The sequence below is a fragment of the Brienomyrus brachyistius genome, chromosome 5 (assembly GCF_023856365.1).
Source record: "Brienomyrus brachyistius isolate T26 chromosome 5, BBRACH_0.4, whole genome shotgun sequence".
Taxonomy (NCBI): domain Eukaryota; kingdom Metazoa; phylum Chordata; class Actinopteri; order Osteoglossiformes; family Mormyridae; genus Brienomyrus; species Brienomyrus brachyistius.
In genome coordinates, this window is record NC_064537.1 from 246,427 (window position 1) to 267,649 (window position 21,223).

Here is a 21,223-nt window from a genome sequence, read left to right on the forward strand (position 1 = left end):
TTCTCTGTTTACTGGCCAGACCACTAATGAATGTCATCTTATGTATTGCTTCAGCAAGGCTGCATGAATGACTTCTGCAACTGGGATTTTACTGGGAGTATAGGTGTGTTTGCATTCCCTTCCCTTACTGCGTGCAAACCCTACGAAGAAACTTGCATAGGGTAACTGGCATATGTAACCTACTTTCTCATTCTCCCCGTCATTTTTTCTCCAAAGCGCTTATCCTAAGCTCATTTGGTGCTTTCTCACTTCACAATGCTCTGTAACGTGTCTACGTAAATCGTGCAGCTTAAGTGTCATTTTTCCGGGGTCTTCCGCCTGGGGGCGTCAAATTTGCATGGGGATCAGGGCGGCATACAGCTAAGGCAATGCATAGCTAAGGCCGGTTGGCAAAGTGCAGTTGACTACGGTCAGAATTGAAGCTACTTAAGCACCCAGTTCTTTATGGTAAATGTGGTATCAGTTATAAGCCCACTGGCGCTAAGGTGCTTTGGATAAAATTCATCTGAAAACATCAAAATTGTTTTAATACTCGTAATAATTTGCAACTACAACTGCACTGCGTATTTAGGTCCGTAAGTCGCATTGCTTCAGAAAAATCACGATAAATAGCAAACACCTGTGACATTTTCCTTTTTACGCAATGATAGTTATTCAGAGGCACTTAATGGTTTAAACCCTTTCGTCGTGTGTTTCATTTGTCTACACCCGAACTTTTGGCGCAAATTAAAGCGGAACGTAATACTTCAGTTTCAATATACTTTGTCATACTCTGCAATCAAAATCCCCGGTAGAAATAGGAAGTACTTCTAAGCGTCAGGAGCGGCGCACTGCGGTCTTACAGTGTCGGTCACCCGCCGGTATGCCGAGTCTCCTGAGGCAGATCCCGGACTCACGGATCCACGCCTGCAGCATGTAAGTGCTTAGTGCTGACGGGGCGCAATGTCGGAATCGGAGTCTCTAAATAACTGGCAAGTTATTTAGTCTTGTTGATATCTGAAATGCACTAGGGTATATAATTTTATATAGCCTAACCAGTGTTCATGGGTGTGTAAAGCGTGGGTAAAAATATTTCGGTATTTTGTTTTTGCAATGTGGAATTTAGAAACTGCGGTTCTGTTTTTCCTAATTTTGAAGTCATAACAACGAAAAAGATGAAATAGCTTTTATAATGAGTTTTTAAGTAAAGAAAAGTTAAGTAAGCTGTAATATTTTGTTTAATAGTTATGCAATGGATTAGGTTGGCTGCCCCGAATCGATCGATATTAACGCTTGATATTAACACTTAGATGAAATGTAGGAATCATTGTTAATGATCAGAGTTGTTATTAGGTTATACTGTGAATTGAATTTTAGCATGAATGAGTGATTGCGCGTTTTACCTGTTTCTGAATGCTTTAGTGATATTAAGACATCCCTGTTTGCTGCAGATGGGTGCAGTTTTCTTAGGTCGAGGTCGGGAGAAAGCAGAGCTTTCGGCATTAATTCAGCGTAGATGCTGCAGATTATCTGCAGTGATCCACATCTACCGACTTCTCCCAAATACACTATAAATAGGTATTCTGTTATTTTACTTATATCCGTATGGTGCCCAAGTTTAGTACTTTAATTTAGTTCATATTTATTGAGAAACAAGGCAGCGTTTTTTATGTATTTAAATTTCAAAGATAAATATCAAATGTACAATATAGCCGCAGGCAGCGATTAACAGGGTCCAAGCACTAAGGCCTGAATAGATGTTTTGGCCGCATTTAACATGAAATGTTCCATTACAGTGTATGTAAATGAATATGTATTAAGTATGGTCGCACTTTGTGTATGTTTGGCTTTATAATATTGTGAAGCAGGGCAGACCAAGGTATCACTGAAGTGGTGAATGAAAACGAGGAGACGGATTGACATGAAGTTACTCCATAATGTAGTCCTTAGCAGGACTGCACTCTAGCAACAACACAGTGATACGTAAATAGGGCAGACAAACGCAGGGAGGTTACACAATAACCGGGAATTAAGGCTCACACAGTAAGGTGATCACACAAAGGCTATAGGGACACGATAGGATTGCACATACAACACGGGTAACGGTGCACGCGAAACTAAGCAAATATAACACAAGCATTAGCACTAAGACCCCATTAACACTCGTATGGTTGCTGTAGCACCACCACAAGCCCAATATATGTGTCTCTTTTCTGGTCTGAAGGTAGCAGAAGGTATATTCCACCATTACGTGAACTTTTATTGTATGATTTGTTGAGAGGGGTCGAATTGCACTGAAGGGCGTTCCCGGAAGAACAGGAACGCCCCTCATCGTTCATTGGTTCTTATTCCATTCCTTTTAACACTTCATAAAAATTTTGCCGGAGGCTTCCTACTTTGCTTTATATATATAAAAGCAAAGTAGGAAGCCTCCGGCAAAATTTTAATGGAAAAATTAATGGAAAATTAAAATTTATATATAAACGTTTTCTCGTAAGAGACGACGAATATAAATGCTTCTCATCCCCCCTACAATGCCACTACTATAGTTTAATTTGGTTGAATACCGTTCGGATTATGATAGTTACGTTTAACAATAGTAGCGGTGTTATTAGCATGTCTGTTTTAGACAGCGATTATGGTGCATCTAATCTAGCGCTACTCGTTCCAAGTCCTCGCGATCTCTTGCCCCACACATGTATTTCCTGCCTTAACACACCTGATCCATCTTCTAATTACCAGTGTAGTATCAAGTGTTTTGGGTAGGAAATAGCTGTGCCGGACAGGTGGTCGCGAGGACAAAGATTAAAAACCCGTGATTTGAACATTTTAAAAACCAGACAGGCTACTGCTGAGGTGCCCATTCCTGCTTCTTTTAACTACTGTAGTTAACATACAAGACTACATACACAGTATGATTGTACTGCAAAACAAGGATAGCTAAATGTTCATAAGGCAATTGCAGAGACAAACTGGTTGCTTTAGCACTTTACTTGCATACTTTTATTTAGCCATTTTAAAAAGCCATCCATTCTCAACATAATGTTTTGTGACTGCCTTTGAAGTCCCAGTGGTTGGGGCCTGATGAAATGGCCCCCTGTAAAAGTCACACAAAACTACATAAATAATTGAACACCTTGTCCTTGCAACTGTGGGTAAAATGAAACGGTAACTTTAAGATGATATAAATTCATGTAAGTGTTAACTGCTCCAACAGCTATATAGTCTGACTGAAAATAATACCAATTCCTTAGACATTTACTTGAAACGGGCGGCATGGTGGTGGAGTGCATGTGTGCAGAGTTTGCATGTTCTCCCCATGTCGTCGTGGGGTTTCCTCCAGGTTCTCCGGTTTCCCCCCACAGTCCAAAAACATGCTGAGGCTAATTGGAGTTGCTAAATTGCCCGTAGGAGTGCATGTGTGAGTGACTGGTGTGTCAGTATGCCCTGCGATGGGCTGGCCCCCCATCCTGGGTTATTCCCTGCCTCGTGCCCATTGCTTCCGGGATAGGCTCCGGACCCCCCGCGACACAGTAGGATAAGTGGTTTGGAAAATGGATGGATGGATGTTCACTTTTCTGCTGTCTGTTTTCTGCCATCTATCTATCCATCCATCCATCCACAATTGGTAAACATGAGTGAGAAAATAACACATTAACCATATTAAAGCAGCAAAAGAATTATATTTAAGATTAATTGATACACACGTTAAGTGATACACATTGATATCATGTGAAAAGTGAGTGAACCATTCTGTAATTAAAATAAAGACAGATTAGATACTGACTTAATGTTAAACTTACGCAATTCTTAATGCAATTCTTTCAATAACGGCAAAACATTTATTGGCGATCTTGAAAAATTAAATAAAGCCCAACAATAGTCAACTATAGAGGAGAAAAAATGTTCAAGCAATTGTTGTGATGTTTACCATTGTCTCCAGATCCCTGATTAATCCTGAAGTCCAAACGTCAGACCTTTCGGGAAGAGTATCGTTGGACTGCACAATCGGCTCCCCAGGATTTTGGTCTATATTTAGTAGGAAGTCAAGCTACGGGAAAACAATAAAAAAATTCAAAATAATGGTTTGAAAAGTAAGCGACGATGATTGAGGATTTTTCATCTTGCAGGACCAGCTGCCTTAGCTTTTGAGTAGGTTCTTCTTTACAATCCGTGTCAAAGATGTCTTGGTCAAATTCTCCTTCTAACTGTAGCCTTTGATACAATTGAGAGAAATACTGATAAAATGTTATCTAAAAATGCTATTGTTGGTTTGGTAAAACAGCAAATCCACTACAGCACTCAGCATATGATTTTTTTTTTGAAGAATTTCAGAGATCACTTAAAATACCAGCTGAACTCTGCCACCACTGTGTGAGCAGTTTATATTACTAATCTGAATGTTGAAAACATTTTTTGTTGATGAAAAAAATATATATTTTTAGCTGGTGGTGGAACAGCAGGCTCTATGCAGTGGAAATGCTGCACAACCGATAATTCCACTTGTCCATTTTCATTGAAATTCAGTGGAAAATCGGGGCCCCCAATTTATCTCTGGGTCCTCAAGAACTTTCATCTTTCGTCGCTGATTGTAATGATGAATGATGTTTCTCCTCATAAACAGGAGAAAACAGGTTTGTGTAGTAATTGCTCTTCATTATTGAGAAGAGGTGTTCTGCAGCCTGACTGTGAATTCATCCTGCCAGCTCTGGTACCATTTTTATTGTTCAAAGGGAGCCTTTTGTACTTTCCTCATGGAAATTGGGGACAATTTTTCAGGTCCAGTGAAAGTCAAAAAACTAAAAATGCCAAAGTTTCGTACTTTTTGGTTACTCATGGTTAACATTTGGGCTGGGTAGGGTTTGAGTTCGTCATGTTGGGATTAGAGTTTTCCCCATAGAAATGAATGGAGAGTCAAGCAGTGGCTGACCAACGTGCTTTAACATCAATAAAAACATGAAGCGTAAAAAGCGAGTGGGATGATAAAGCAATAAATATAAAACAAAATGTAAAATATGATGAAACAAACATTACACTCACAAAAAAATGGAATAAAACACACAGCACATTTATCTAAAATGCTTCAGCAGACAAATGTGTTTTTAGCCTAAACATACAGTAAATAACATTCAATGGTGGGAGCAGATCAGACATAGAGGGAGGTTGTTCCATAACTTGGGCCCGGCTACAGAGAAAGCACGGTCGCCTTTCCTCTTCAAGTGGCTGGTTGGTACGGAGAGCAGCAGCTGATCCTATGACCTCCGGGCTCTCGGTGGACAGTATGGATGTAGGAGGTCACTAATATAGACTGATGCTCCCCCCAATGCTTTAAAAATGAACAGTAAAATTTTGGACTACTCAAAGATTCCCTGGCAATCAGCATAAAGATGCTAAACCAGGGTGGTGTGGTGTGATTTTTTTTTTGGATTTGGTTAGTGGGAGTGCGGCTGCATTTGGCACCAGCTGCAGGTGATACAGCCCAGTCTGGCTGACCCCAGAATAAAGTCCTCTGTAACAGTCCCCATAAAGGTATCATTACAAACGTGTGTGTGTGTGTGTGTCTGTGTGCGCGTGTGTACATATATACACAGTACAGGCCAGAACTTTGGGCCCACGCTTGGATTTTTAAAAAAATCAACAATACGCTGTCAAACTTTTATTAGGAAAATATTAGAAATACTTAAATATAACTGACTGCTGTTTTATAACTTGTAGTAACACATTATTTAGCCACAAAGGCTGAAACTATTGGTTTTGAAGAAGACATATCAAGTCTGTCTTTAGTGCATTGACATTGACTTTGTGTTGGAATTCGGGTTACAAATGTCAGAACTTGGTTTTCACTTGGGCTATCTTGATTGTCTTAAACTAAACGACTAAATGACAGCCACTTGTCAGCCACTTGCCAGATCAGTTTGTGAGGTTTAATGTTCTGCCTGCTCCTTGTTGTACTGTATCACCACTGATGTCAGAATTTGTGATGAACATTTCTTTTTATTCTTGTAATTGCTAGAAAAGCACAGCTAACAACAGGGGGCTCAAATCGAAATTTTGAGTGAGGAAGGGTTCTCTCACCTCTAAATAGCCAGAAAGTGAAATGTTTCTAAGTATAGAGTGACCTGCTGATTACAGGGAAAAGGCTGTCGGGAAGCAACAATGAATGAAAAGAAAGTGACAAAGTCTGAGAATCAACACTTAGGTAAGGGTTAGCACTTTAATTTGATGAAACTTCTACTTGAGCATTCACCTTCATTAAATTGCACTTACACAGAAAATTGTTACAATGCACAATACAAAACCACTCGGTTACATTTGTTTTAAGTATTGCTAATGATTTTTTGTAATAAACGTTTGAAAAGCAGTGTGTCATTTTATTTTTTTTAAATTTCGGTGGGTGAGCCTAAACTTCGGACCTGTAATGTATATAATACAGACACACACACAAAAAAACCTGTATATGGATGGTATACCAGTAAAGTCCACTGGTTCTTTGCTGTTTTCAAAAAACCTTCACAGAAAGTGTTCATTGACATGCTAATAAATAGAAGCAGTGTTATTAAGGATTGCACCAGCTGTAGCAATGACTGCGGTGAAATTGCAATATTATATGCAATATTAATTTAATGAATATTAAATTCTATTTTTTTTTTTTACTTTGGGGAGCTATTTTGTAGCTTTTTCCTCACTGTCTGTGCTCAGTGCTCTTTCTGCTGTGGCAATTTAGGGTAGTTCCCCCCCCCTCTTACCACTACTGTCTTAGACTACTGCAGAGACCCCTACCCTAACCATAACCCTCAAGGCCGACCCACCCTCATTGACTGCTATCCCAACCCCTCATGGCCGACCCACCCTCTCTGGTTAACCCAACCCCTTAGGGCTGACCCGCCCTCTCTGACGGCTAACCCAACCCCTCGGGGGCCGACCCGCCCTCTCTGATGGCTAACCCAACCCCTTAGGGCTGACCCGCCCTCTCTGACGGCTAACCCAACCCCTCATGGCCGACCCGCCCTCTCTGGTTAACCCAACCCCTTAGGGCTGACCCGCCCTCTCTGACGGCTAACCCAACCCCTCATGGCCGACCCGCCCTCTCTGGTTAACCCAACCCCTTAGGGCTGACCCGCCCTCATTGACTGCTATCCCAACCCCTCATGGCCGACCCGCCCTCTCTGGTTAACCCAACCCCTCGGGGCCGACCCGCCCTCTCTGACGGCTAACCCAACCCCTTAGGGCTGACCCGCCCTCTCTGACGGCTAGCCCAACCCCTAATGGCCGACCCACCCTCTCTGACGGCTAACCCAACCCCTCAGGGCCGACCCGCCCTCTCTGACGGCTAACCCTTACTTCCAGGGCCCACCAAGCAGCACTGCTTGCCGTGATGCTGATTGTAGCTACTGAAGCCAGTGTGGGGTAAGTTACTTTAAATTTCCAACTCTTACTGTGTAAACAAAGGACATAAAGTTACGGTACAGGCAGCCGAGACAAGATCCATTCCCTAAGTCTGTCTTTAAGTGAAGTTTTACAGGTAAAGTCATGTGAAAAAATTAAGACAAATTGTCTGTAGATAAAGGTGATGTAATTGCATCACCTATGCAAAAACAAGAAACAAATTCATTTATTTAACAAAAGAAATTAGCTAAGATGCCCGTTTCCTTTTGAGGAAAAAGGACACCCTCACATTCATTACCATTTAAAATTCATAGAATTAGATTCAGGGGGGTCGCACATCAGGTGAAAATGATTAGAATATAGTTACAGAGCTTTTTACTGGAGCTTGTCTTATTTAAACCACAGATATTTCATTTGGTTTGCTTTTGATTGTTGAATTGAGTGATATCACCATGGTGATATCCAATTAGCTTTCTGAGGCCTTCAGAAAGAAGATTGTAGATGCATATGAGCCTGGGAAGGATATAAAAATATCTTGAGAGTTTGGAATCAGCCATTCCACTGTCCAGAAAATAATTTACTTTAAGTTATTACGCACCATTGTATTTGACCTGAATTTTTAATATAATAGACTTTGTCCAGTCCATTCGTAAGTAAGAGGTATCTGTAAATCAGACATTCTTAACCCCGGGCACTGCCTGTACATCTCTTAGACTTTTGTAATCTGTGTAGTAATTCAATTATAAAGCCATTTTTTCCTTTATGGATATATGAGGATTGTCTCTATTTGACTTTGTGGGTTAGGAAGGTCAGCACGTAGAAACCTGTAGCCAGCAAAGCGATTGTATTAGTATTGGCCCTTGAATGAGACCCTTCTTCTGGAAATGGACCCAGGGCCCCTAGATAAATAGCTGGCCTGCACTCTGACACGAGTCTCCCTCTCACTTGTGTGTGTTGCATAAGAATGCATGATGGCACTTGCAGTGACCAAAGAATTTGGTATTTTGTATTTGTATGAATAAAGTGTCATTGTTGTTATTACTGAAATGCGAAGCAGCATGTGTAGTAACACCTATGAACCAAATATTACCTTGGTGATTTTGAATCTTGATCTCTTTGTGCTGGTAACCTGGTTTCTGTTTCAGCCCCAATAACTCATCCAGCTTCTGCTCAGAATCAAAGGAGTGTCTGCTGTTTGACCTGGTCTGCATTACTGCTGACTATGAGGTAAGGAAGGAGATGGCCTGCTGGCTGTCCATTCAGAGCAGTGCTTACTGGTCACCAGCTTCACATGGACCCTTTGATGACTGTATAATGTGGTGTGAGCAGCACACTGTCTTCCATAGACATGACACATGAAATTCTGCCATGTGGAAACAGGGAAACTATAGCTGTACTTGTCATGCTGTGATACTGCACCTCTGTGTCCTCAGCTTTCAGTGTTTCTTTATGACAGCGTTGTTAGTTGTTTTCCAGAGAGACAAGTGGCAGGATTTATCACAAACTTCAAATGGCGTTTTTCTATCTAGTCATAGCCAGCTGTCCCAGATGTGCTTCTGGCATCCAATCTAGAGGTCTTAGTGTTCTTGTACGGTCACTCTGATGGCATCCATCTTTTGCTTCAGTACTATGCGGCATACTTAGTTCCAAGGGATGACAGCATTCCATTCTGCTTCTCAGAAATGTGCTATTTGCTTACGCCTGTTTAGAGTAATATGGTGGGCAGTGTGCCGTTTGTTCACGTCTAAGGTTTAAAGTAATGTGTTGTGCAATGTGCTTCTTCTTGCCTGAGGTGTAGAGTAATATGGTGTGAAATGTGCCCTTTGTTCACAGCTGAGGTTTACACTAATGCGGTGTGCAATAAGGCTGTCGGTTTTTAACCTATATTTCAGCATTCATTCAAACATGTGAAAAATTAATAATTCATAAAAACGATAATTAACCCATTCGAATTGTAAAGTGTCACTGTATCCTATAAGCGTGTTAGACCATTTGTCGTGCTGTTGTATTTTGCTGTCTAAGGAGCCCCTTTTCCCAGGGTGAGAGAACACTTTTTGAAATAGTTTTGCTATCCCTTGCAATACTTTTGCATTCCCTTGCAATGCTTTTACGATCCCACTACACTTGCCCACTTTCTGTTTACTGCAGCGTTAAGTGTTATGTATCCTTGAGCTGTAGAGGACAGTGTACACCGTGTAACTTCCATATGTGTTTTTATGTATATTTTATGTTTTATACATACTTCCCCATCAAGCGAGAATACCAGGGAGGTATACCTGAAAGTTGTCTCTGGTTTGAACCTTAACTATTACACTAAAGGAAAGTTAGCTTCAGATTCAGTTTTCTGGCAGTAATATCTTACAACAAAACCAAGCAACACCTCTTAGTTTACCATATTTCTTTACAGGTGAATTTTAATTAATATTTCAGTTTTTGTGTATGCACAGTAGCCCAGCTGTCTGGCATACAGTCACTGGTAGTGAATGGGCACAGTGCAGTTATTAATAAAAACGTATAAAAACATACATATGAAAGCATGCATAATATAATGCTTAAAGTGCACTTAACTGGACATGTCTGTATCGTTTAGGTTTTTAGTTATTAGTCCATTAATTGTATGTTTTGTACTTTAAATGGACATAGTACAGTCATTGTTAGTAATGCGAGGTATCGCAAAAGTATTTAGTGAGAACACAAAAGTTTTGCAAGGGAATGCAATTTTTATTTTTTTTTATTGTGACTTAATAAAATACTGAAAATAAAGATTCTGTCACAGGTATTCGAATATATTCAAACAAATTACTTGAAAATTTTCGTCCGTTAGAACTTGATTTTTGAGTTTATGCCTGAGGTTTAGAGTAATATTGTGTGCAGTGTGACATTTATGTCTTGGTTGTCTTTTTGAGATGTGCTGATCTTTTCCCTATTCCAGACCAGTATAGCTTTCCTTGAAGCTGCTGGGAACCCACTGTCATGCCACTGTCTGCATCAGATGTTTTTTTTCTCTCTACTGTTCCCCATTAGCCTTTGTCTTCCCAGAGAGCATTAGGGCACAGCTGATGTCAGAGTATGTCCAAAAGTGTGCCGCATGTGGTGCTCTAAGACCTGTCAATTACCTTGCAGGTACGTCACTATGACCCTGTTAAATGGGTGTCCACAGATGCGGAGGCCTACTTTATGGGTGTTGGTGCTGCCATGGCTTTCAGGAGACTCTTCAAATATATCTCTGGAGCTAATGAGGATGGTGAGTGTGAATGTATCTGGGGGGCTCTCCATAGGCTGATGTGTATCTCCCCAAAAATGTAACTAGATGTTGCAGGACTGCAATTTTATAATTACATCATATATAAACAAGATTCTCCCCTTGGATTGCCACCTTATTGTGGTGGAGGGGTTAGCGTGCCTCAGTGACCCTGGGGGCTATGTCGTTGGGGGCAATAGCGCCTGGTAGGGTCTCCCAAGGCAAAAAGGTCCGAGGTGAGGGGTCAGGCGAAGAGCAATCCAAAAAAAAAAAAACCATGATATGAGAGAATCATTGCAAAGTCTCTTTTGCCTCGCCTGGACTTGGGTCACCGGGGCCCCACTCTGGAGCCAGGCCGGGGTGAGGGGTCCACTGGCGAGAGCTTGGTGGCCAGGCCTTAGCCCATGGGACCCGGCCGAGCCCAGCCCAAAAGAGTTACATGGGACAGTCCCCAGGTGGGCCCACCACGTGCTAGGGGAATGTCAGGGGTTCGGTGCTTTGTGGATCAGGTGTCGGCCAAGGGAGGCCCTGGCGGACCGATCCCCAGCTTACAAAACTGGCTTTCGGGACATGGAATGTCACCTCTCCGGTGAGGAAGGAGCCTGAGCTTGTGTGTGAGGTTGAGAGATACCGGCTACATATAGTCAGACTCACCTCAACGCATAGCATGGATTCTGGAACCAATTTCCTGGAGAGGGGCTGGATGCTCTTTTCTTCTAGAGTTGCAGTAGGTGACCAATGCCGGGCTGGGGTGGGGCTACTGCTGGCCCCACAGCTCGGTGCTTTAACATCGGAGTTGACCCCAGTGAATGAGAGGGCTATCTCCCTGCACCTTTGGGTCAGGGAGAGGTCTCTCACTGTCATCTGCACTTATGCACCAAATCTGGGGTGGACTTGCCCATCACTGGGGCTGAGGTGGCCAGGGTAGTTAAATAGCTCTGTGATGGCCGGGACCTGGGGGTGGACAAGATTCGCCTGGAGTATCTAAAGGCTCTGGATGTTGTGGGACTGTCATGGCTGACATGCCTTCTCAACATCATGTGGAGGTCAGAGACAGTACCGCTGGATTGGCAGATCGGGGTGGTGGTCCCCTCATTTAAGAAAGGAAACCAGAAGGTGTGTTCCAACTATAGGGGAATCCACTTTCAGCCTTTCTGGGAAAGTCTGTTCTGGGGTACTGGAGAGGAGGGTGAGATCGATTAGTAGAATCTTGGATTCAGGAGGAACAATGCGGTTTTCGTCCTGGTCGTGGAACACTGGAGCCTTGCGAGGGTACTGGAGGGGGCCTGGGAGTTTGCCTGTCCAGTCTACATGTGTTTTGTGGACTTGGAGAAGGCTTTCGACTGTGTTCCCCAAGGTGCTCTGTGGGGGGTGCTTCGGGAGTATGGGGTTCGGGGTCCACTACTGCAGGCAATTTGGTCCCTTTATAAATGAGGCAGAAGCTTGGTCCACATTGCTGGTAATAAGTCGGACGTGTCCCCAGTTCGTGTTGGGCTCTTCCAAGGCTGCCCTTTGTCCTTGGTACATTTATGGGTAGGATTTCTATGCGCAGTCAGGTTGTTGAGGGTGTTCAGCTTTGTGGCCTAAGGATTGCATTGCTGCTTTTTGCAGATGATGTCATCATATTGGCTCCATCTGCTGGGGACCTCCAGTGTGCTCTGGGGCGGTTCACAGCCAAGTGCGAAGCGGCAGGGAAGAAGAATAGCACCTCCAAGTCCGAGACCATGGTTCTCAGCCAGAAACGGGCAGATTGCCCTCTTCAGGTCAGGGAGGAGGTACTGCCTCAAGTGGTGGAGTTCAAGTATTTCAGGGTCTCGTTTACGAGTGAGGGCAGGTGAGATCGAGAGCTGGACAGACGGATCGGAGCGGCATCTGCAGTTCTGCAGGTGCTTAACTGGTTAGTCGTGGCCAAGAAAGAACTGGGCCAGAAAGCAAAGCTCTCGATCTATTGGTCCATCTTCGTCCCTACCCTCACCTATAGTCATGAGCTGTGGGTAGTGACTGAAAGAATGAGATTGTGGATACTGGCGCCTGAAATGAGGTTTCTCCGCAGAGTGTCTGTGCTCTCCCTTAGTGTGAGAAGTTCGGATATTTGGGAGAGTCTCAGAGAATCGCTGCTTCTCCACATAGAAAGGAGCCAGTATAAGTGGTTTGGACACCTGGCATGGACGCCTCATGGTTGGCTACCTGGAGAGGTTTTCTGTTCATGTCCTAAAGGAAGGCAGCCCCAGGGCAGACCCAGGACATGCTGGAGGGATTATATCTTTTGGTTGGCCTGGGAACGCCTTGGCATCCCCCCCCGAAGAGCTGGTAAAAGGGGCTGGGGAGAGGGAGGTCTGGGTATCTCTCCTGAAGTAGCTACCCCCACGACCCAAACCCCGGACAAGCAAATGGGAATGGATGGATGGATAGATAAACAAGGTGCTTGCTGAGTTGCAGTATTAGACGCACAAATAAGTGAAATACAAATGACACTCTTTTGGTTTATTTACTGTCTGCTGAGAACCAAATAAAATCAGTCTGTACCAGCCGCAGAAGTAAGACTGTAACATCACAAGTCAACCAAACTACAGAAGTAGTTGACCAATCACATCTTGTTTTTACACATAGTCAGCCAACAGATTTCAGCTAGACTGTTGCAGTCAGACAGCAACAAATATGTATGCTTTTAGAGTTTACAAAAGTTTTTGATTGTTGATCTGCTAATGAAAAAAATATTGGTTAGCAGATTAGCAGAACCCTGCCCACCACTACTGGTAACACTATGGAAGGAAATCATACTGAGACCACTTAGTATGGAGAAGAATTCACAGTTCCTCAAAAGAAACTTGCGGATGCAAGGGGCATTTAAAAGGCTGTGGTGGGTAAACGAGGAACAGGTGTCCTCAATAATCTAGGGAAGATGATTGCAGGTTGCTTGGATAATCCAGGCTGGCTCCCAGATCCTGGGGTCACATGCCTGACAGTATGTGTGAATTTTAGGACTTGATGTGACAATGTGATTGTCTACAGGTGTGAAGATGGACATGACAGCTCCAGTCCTGGTGAAAATTCCAGAGGACAGGAAGATGTGGGAGCCTGCGATTTATACTCTGAGTTTCCTTTTACCATCAGCATATCAGGATAACCCACCAAATCCCACAAATGAGAAGGTCAGCTTCGGTCAGGTTTACTGTGATAAATCCATCTTTCTAAAAACCTGGATCTATTACCCTGATATATAGTACTAGTTTTCAGGAGTCCAGTAGAAGCATATTTACCTGTACTTGTATAGTTTAGAGTACTTCCTTTGCATTATAGAATACATACTTTACATGTGCTCCTGTTATATACCAGCTACATACTTCCTGTGCTTTTCCTGTAGCTGTACTTCATGGATATGCCAGACATGAACGTGTATGTGCGGAGCTATGGTGGCTGGATGCTCTCCTTGACCTCCAAGCTGCACTCACACATTCTGACCAGAGCGTTGGACCGTTTACACGCTCCATACAATACCTCCTTCCACTACAGCCTCAGCTATGACAGGTACTGTGTGCATAACACCTCCTTCCACTACAGCCTCAGCTATGACAGGTACTGTGTGCATAACACCCCCTTCCACTACAGCCTCAGCTATGACAGGTACTGTGTGCATAACACCCCCTTCCACTACAGCCTCGGCTATGACAGGTACTGTGTGCATAACACCTCCTTCCACTACAGCCTCGGCTATGACAGGTACTTTGTACATAACACCCCCTTCCACTACAGCCTCGGCTATGACAGGTACTTTGTACATAACACCCCCTTCCACTACAGCCTCGGCTATGACAGGTACTGTGTGCATAACACCCCCTTCCACTACAGCCTCGGCTATGACAGGTACTGTGTGCATAACACCCCCTTCCACTACAGCCTCGGCTATGACAGGTACTGTGTGCATAACACCCCCTTCCACTACAGCCTCGGCTATGACAGGTACTTTGTACATAACACCCCCTTCCACTGCAGCCTCGGCTATGACAGGTACTTTGTACATAACACCCCCTTCCACTGCAGCCTCGGCTATGACAGGTACTTTGTACATAACACCCCCTTCCACTGCAGCCTCGGCTATGACAGGTACTTTGTACATAACACCCCCTTCCACTGCAGCCTCGGCTATGACAGGTACTTTGTACATAACACCCCCTTCCACTACAGCCTCGGCTATGACAGGTACTGTGTGCATAACACCCCCTTCCACTACAACCTCGGCTATGACAGGTACTGTGTGCATAACACCTCCTTCCACTACAGCTTCGGCTATGACAGGTACTGTGTGCATAACACCCCCTTCCACTACAGCCTCGGCTATGACAGGTACTGTGTGCATAACACCTCCTTCCACTACAGCCTCAGCTATGACAGGTAGTTTGTACATAACACCCCCTTCCACTACAGCCTCAGCTATGACAGGTACTGTGTACATAACACCTCCTTCCACAACAGCCTCGGCTATGACAGGTACTGTGTGCATAACACCCCCTTCCACTACAGCCTCGGCTATGACAGATACTGTGTGCATAACACCTTCCACAACAGCCTCGGCTATGACAGGTACTTTGTACATAACACCTCCTTCCACAACAGCCTCGGCTATGACAGGTACTGTGTACATAACACCTCCTTCCACTACAGCCTCGGCTATGACAGGTACTGTGTACATAAAACCCCCTTCCACTACAGCCTCGGCTATGACAGGTACTGTGTGCATAACACCTCCTTCCACAACAGCCTCGGCTATGACAGGTACTTTGTACATAACACCTCCTTCCACAACAGCCTCGGCTATGACAGGTACTGTGTACATAACACCTCCTTCCACTACAGCCTCGGCTATGATAGGTACTTTGTACATAACACCTCCTTCCACTACAAAGTGCTGATTGATAAAGTAGAACTGTGTATAGTCCAGGTATAAATGTGGAAGGTCCAGCTGATGTCAGGCCAGACAGATGAGGAAGCTGCTCCCTTTGGCAGGATGGAGGGTGGTGTGGTCTAGCAGGAAGCAGGTGAGCACTGCAGATGTGTAGTCAGGCTGGGTTGGCTGACAGGGAACTGCCCACTATCAGGAGTTCCATTACCGAGAAATGAACAGTGCTTCAATAAAACTGTGTCACAAATAAAGGAAATTATATGATATGTTTTGTAGTGCAGCATGGAGATAAATAGAGTCTGGCAGGTCTAATTATGGCAGCTTAACTTGGCAGGAGAGGTGGGGTGGGGAACACAGGCATGAGGAATCCCTGAGCACCAACACTGCAAAAGCACACGGGGCACGTGAAGCCAGAATGACAGCACAGGGAGAGGTGAGGTGTGGAACACAGGCATGGGGAATCCCTGAGCACCAGCACTGCAAAAGCACATGGGGCACGTGGAGCCAGAGTGACAGCACAGGGAGAGGTGGGGTGGGGAACACAGGCATGAGGAATCCCTGAGCACCTGCACTGCAAAAGCACATGGGGCATGTGAAGCCATAGTGACAGCACAGGGAGAGGTGGGGTAGGGAACACAGGCATGAGGAATCCCTGAGCACCAACACTGCAAAAGCACACGGGGCACGTGAAGCCAGGGACAGGTGGGGGGGGGGGACAGCCATGAGGAATCGGCACATGCACTATAATCCTAGCTTGGCATGGGAACTAGCTGTAAGCTTTGTCACTATATGCTAGACTAAACAAGTGAAATTTCAGGCTTGATTTAAATATCGGCAGTGAGTCTGAATCTCAGACATATACTGCTAGACTATTCCATAAGTTTTCAACCCTGTAACAGAATGTTCTGCAACCAAATGAAGATCGTTACACTCTAGGCACAGTTAGGTAGCCCGCCCCTTGAGAACAAAGTAGATAAGGGGGTTATAAGGACCCAACAAAGTTTTCACTATTCCTCATACGGAATATGGCTGTTTTAACCATGTTATTTATGCGGAAACCTAGAGACAAGGCGGAGTCAGTATTAACACCAAGGCTTTTGTCCACTTTTAACTGCTTACGTTGACTAAGCAGCCGCCTCCTACTACGGCTTCAGCTAAGACAGGTCCTGTAAGCATAACACCTCCTACTACGGCTTCAGCTAAGACAGGTACTGTAAGCATAACACCTCCTACTACGGCTTCAGCTAAGACAGGTACTGTAAGCATAACACCTCCTTCTACTACGGCTTCAGCTAAGACAGGTACTGTAAGCATAACACCTCCTTCTACTACGGCTTCAGCTAAGACAGGTACTGTAAGCATAACACCTCCTTCTACTACGGCTTCAGCTAAGACAGGTCCTGTAAGCATAACACCTCCTTCTACTACGGCTTCAGCTAAGACAGGTACTGTAAGCATAACGCCTCCTTCCGGTATTTCCTCGGCTGTGACAGGTACAGTATAACAGCTTCTTATGGTATGGTCAAGGTTATGAACAAATTTATTTCTTCAGATATGAATATTTAAGTGATTAAAAGTATGAAAAAGATCAAGTGAATAGTGCCAATGAAGCGAAGAAGCGCACAGTAGCAGACGGGGAGTGTGGATTTTTGTGTTTTACAGTCCCATGAAGCTTCTCAATAGACACAATGAGGTGTGGTATGTCGCAGAAGGGGAGCCAGTTTGCACCGTCCCTCAAAACACCCCCACGGGCAGCCCTAAACCTCATCTTTGATCCTTTGTATATCAAGGTATGATGGGATTTTTTCATCTAAGGATACATGTACATGACAGTTGGTAGAGGGAAGCCAGGGGGAGAGTGCGAAGTGGGTGGGAATTGGGGTGAGTGGAGTATGGGTAAGACTTTGAGAGGTGGAAGAGAGTGGAGAGATGGTGGGAGGTCAGCAAAGAGAGGGGGATGGAAGAACATACATTTTAAAGGAGAAGATTCACAGATTAGGCTATAGGAGTATTTGATCACCTTGGTAATGAGATCAGAAGAAGGATAAAAGGGAAAGACACTAAAGAGTAAATGAATAAATGAAGGATAAAAAGGAGGAAGCAAAAGAACATTTTCAAAGGATTTAAATGAAACGTATGAATGTCCAGTTTAATGACTTGCTCAGGGTTTATTTGCTGGTGTGCTGTGTGCATCCAGTGCTGAGCTAAGGTAACTTTTCATTGCCCAAATGTCCTCGGTGAATAACACGATGTACTGTGATTAGGTACAATCATGCTGCATTTCCCCGACCTGTTCTCCTTATCCCGAAGAAGATACCAGAAGAAAATTCTGCTTTCCCTTAGTGAGGGAGAGGAGCTGGGAAGACCTGATTGGAACCTGCCTTGCTCTGAGGTGCTCTCCACATCCAGACCTGATCTTCTTCTTCCTGTCTTTTCCCTCATGCATACATCTTCATAAACTGCTATAAAAAGTGATGTAGCCCGTCTGTATTCCCCATTACAACCACACCCCCAAGTTCTCAGATCTTACATGTCATGCTTCAAATAAATATGAGAAACATTATGACTCTAAAGAATTCTGATAAGAACACTTCCATTAAGATCTGAATGGTTGTGTTCACAGAGGGACTAATAATACAGTGTCTTTATATAATACAGGATGGGCCATTTATATGGATACACCTTAAAATGGGAATGGTTGGTGATATTAACTTCCTGTTTGTGGCACATTAGTATATGTGAGGGGGAAAACTTTTCAAGATGGGTGGTGACCATGGTGGCCATTTTGAAGTTGGCCATTTTGGATCCAACTTTTGTTTTTTCATTAGGAAGAGGGTCATGTGACACATAAAACTTATTGGGAATTTCACAAGAAAAACAAGGGCGTGCTTGGTTTTAACGTAACTTTATTCTTTCATGAGTTATTTACAAGTTTCTGACCACTTATAAAATGTGTTCAATGTGCTGCCCATTGTGTTGGATTGTCAATGCAACCCTCTTCTCCCACTCTTCACATGCTGATAGCAACACCGCAGGAGAAATGCTAGCACAGGCTTCCAGTATCCGTAGTTTCAGGTGCTGCACATCTCGTATCTTCACAGCATAGACAATTGCCTTCAGATGACCCCAAAGAGAAAAGTCTAAGGGGGTCAGATCGGGAGACCTTGGGGGCCATTCAACTGGCCCACGATGACCAATCCACTTTCCAGGAAACTGTTCATCTAGGAATGCTTGGACCTGACACCCATAATGTGGTGGTGCACCATCTTGCTGGAAAAACTCAGGGAACGTGCCAGCTTCAGTGCATAAAGAGGGAAACACATCATCATGTAGCAATTTTGCATATTCAGTTGCCTTGAGGTTTCCATTGATGAAGAATGGCCCCACTATCTTTGTACCCCATATACCACACCATACCATAAATTTTTTTGTTCCAACTGTCTTGGAGGGATCTATCCAATGTAGGTTAGTGTCAGACCAATAGCGGTGGTTTTGTTTGTTAACTTCACCATTCACATAAAAGTTTGCCTCATCACTGAACAAAATCTTCTGCGTAAACTGAGTGTCCTGGTCCAATTTTTGTTTTGCCCATTCTGCAAATTCAGTGCGCCGATCTGGGTCATCCTCGTTGAGATGCTGCAGTAGCTGGAGTTTGTAAGGGTGCCATTTGTGAGTAGCTAATATCCGCCGAAGGGATGTTTGACTAATGCCACTCTCCAGTGACATGCAACGAGTACTACGCTGTGGGCTCTTGCTGAATGAAGCTAGGACAGCCACTGATGTTTCTTCATTAGTGACAGTTTTCATGCGTCCACATTTTGGCAAATCCAACACTGAACCAGTTTCACGAAACTTAGCAAGCAGTTTGCTAACTGTAGCATGGGAGATGGGTGGTCTCGTAGGGTGTCTTGCATTGAAATCTGCTGCAATGACCCGGTTACTGTGTTCACCAGACATCAACACAATTTCTATCCGCTCCTCACGTGTTAACCTCTGCGACATGTCAATGGCTGTAAACAAAGATAAACTTGTAAATAACTCATGAAAGAATAAAGATACGTTAAAACCAAGCACGCCATTGTTTTTCTTGTGAAATTCCTAATAAGTTTGATGTGTCACATGACCCTCTTCCTATTGGAAAAAACAAAAGTTGGATCCAAAATGGCCGACTTCAAAATGGCCACCATGGTCACCATCCATCTTGAAAAGTTTTCCCCCTCACATATACTAATGTGCCACAAACAGGAAGTTAATATCACCAACCATTCCCATTTTATTAAGGTGTATCAATATAAATGGCCCACCCTGTAGATCGCTTTGGCTTTGTGTGAAAGGTGTGTTGGCAAAGGACTACACTCCCAGGAGTCTGAGCTATGTCAGGATTCTTTTGATTTGAAGAATAACTAGCTTGATAAATGTCTGTAATTCTGCACAGTTTTATTCATTTTCATAGGTTCAGGTCTGTGCCGTGAATGTGTTCTTCAATCCTGGTGCTCAATGCACAGTGTATGCTGGCTTTTGAGCTCATACATTATTTTGATTTATCTCTTCATTGAATGAATGTAACAATTAACATTACACATCAACAAATATGCTGATTTATTTGGGATTGTGTGTGGCTCTGTGGGTTGCAATTCTGTCACTGATTTCAATCTGCTGGTTAGCAAGGTAGTTAAATCACCACTGGGTCCTTTACCAAGGACCTTAACCCTGAAAAATAATCCAAATAAATGGCTGCCCCTGTGCACCGACCCCAGTCTTTATTGCACCTGTGTATGTGTGTCAAATAGAAGAGCAATATAGGAAGTCTGCAAACTCCGTTATGAAAGAACTATATCAACCTAGAGGTCTGTAGCAACAACAGTGATGCATTAAGATAACAGCATTAGGGACCAAGGTTTCACATGCATTAAATCTGTCAACCAGTTTGGTTAGAGATTCCAATATTTCACTGAAATAATTCCACCGAGTCAATGAGAACAATTACTGGTACCGTGATAGGATGCCACCTGTGCAATAAGTCCATTTGTGAAATTTTCTCATTACTAAATATTTCACGGTCAACTTAGTAGTATTATAACAAAGTGGAAGTAATTGGGAACAACAGCAACTCAGCCAGAAAGTGGTAGGTCACGTAAAATCACAGAGCGGGGACAACGCATGCTGAGACATACAGTGTGCAGAATCGCCAACTCTGCAGAGTCAATAGCTACAGACCTCCAAACTTCATGTGGCCTTCAGATTAGCTCAAGAACATTGTATAGAGAACTTCATGGAATGGGTTTCCATGGCCAAGCAACTGCATCCAAGCCTTACATCACCAAGTGCAATACAAAGCATTAGATGCAGTAATGTAAAGCATACCGCCACTGAACTCCAGAGCAGTGGAGACGTGTTCTCTGTAGTGACGCATCACGCTTCTCTGTCTGGCGATCCGATGGACAAGTCTGGGTCTGGCGGTTGCCAGGAGAACGGTACTTGCCTGACTCCATTGTACCTAGTGTAAAGTTTGGTGGAGGGGGGATTATGGTGTGGGGTTGTTTTACAGGGGTTGGGCTTGGCCCTTTAGTTCCAGTGAAAGGAAATCTTTGCTGCAGCATTGGAAGCCATTTTGAACAGATTTATGCTCCTAACATTGTGGGAATACTTTGGAGACGACCCCTTCCTGTTCCAACATGACTGCACACCAGGGCACAGCCCTGACACAGAGCCTTGAC

At 43.8% G+C, this 21,223-nt stretch overlaps 1 protein-coding gene across 3 annotated transcripts; it reads left to right on the top strand.

The window, feature by feature from the left end:
* Positions 1-39: 39 nt before the first annotated feature.
* LOC125742242 (uncharacterized) lies at positions 40-19,562 on the top strand. 3 transcript variants are annotated; one of them, XM_049014079.1, is made up of 10 exons: positions 40-915; positions 7,327-7,386; positions 8,511-8,592; positions 10,489-10,609; positions 13,619-13,758; positions 13,971-14,134; positions 14,231-14,326; positions 14,375-14,998; positions 17,169-17,296; positions 17,771-19,562. In XM_049014079.1, exons 1-9 carry the CDS (start codon positions 863-865, stop codon positions 17,278-17,280), a joined length of 1,452 nt encoding a protein of 483 aa, XP_048870036.1. In that variant the 5' UTR covers positions 40-862; the 3' UTR covers positions 17,281-17,296; positions 17,771-19,562. The 3 variants fall into 3 exon arrangements, with proteins under 3 accessions (XP_048870036.1, XP_048870034.1, XP_048870035.1); XM_049014077.1 differs by lacking the exons at positions 14,231-14,326; positions 17,169-17,296; positions 17,771-19,562 and adding an exon at positions 15,047-17,146 and having other exon boundaries at positions 14,423-14,998; XM_049014078.1 differs by lacking the exons at positions 14,231-14,326; positions 17,169-17,296; positions 17,771-19,562 and adding an exon at positions 15,047-17,146 and having other exon boundaries at positions 14,471-14,998.
* The last annotated feature ends 1,661 nt before the right edge of the window (positions 19,563-21,223 follow it).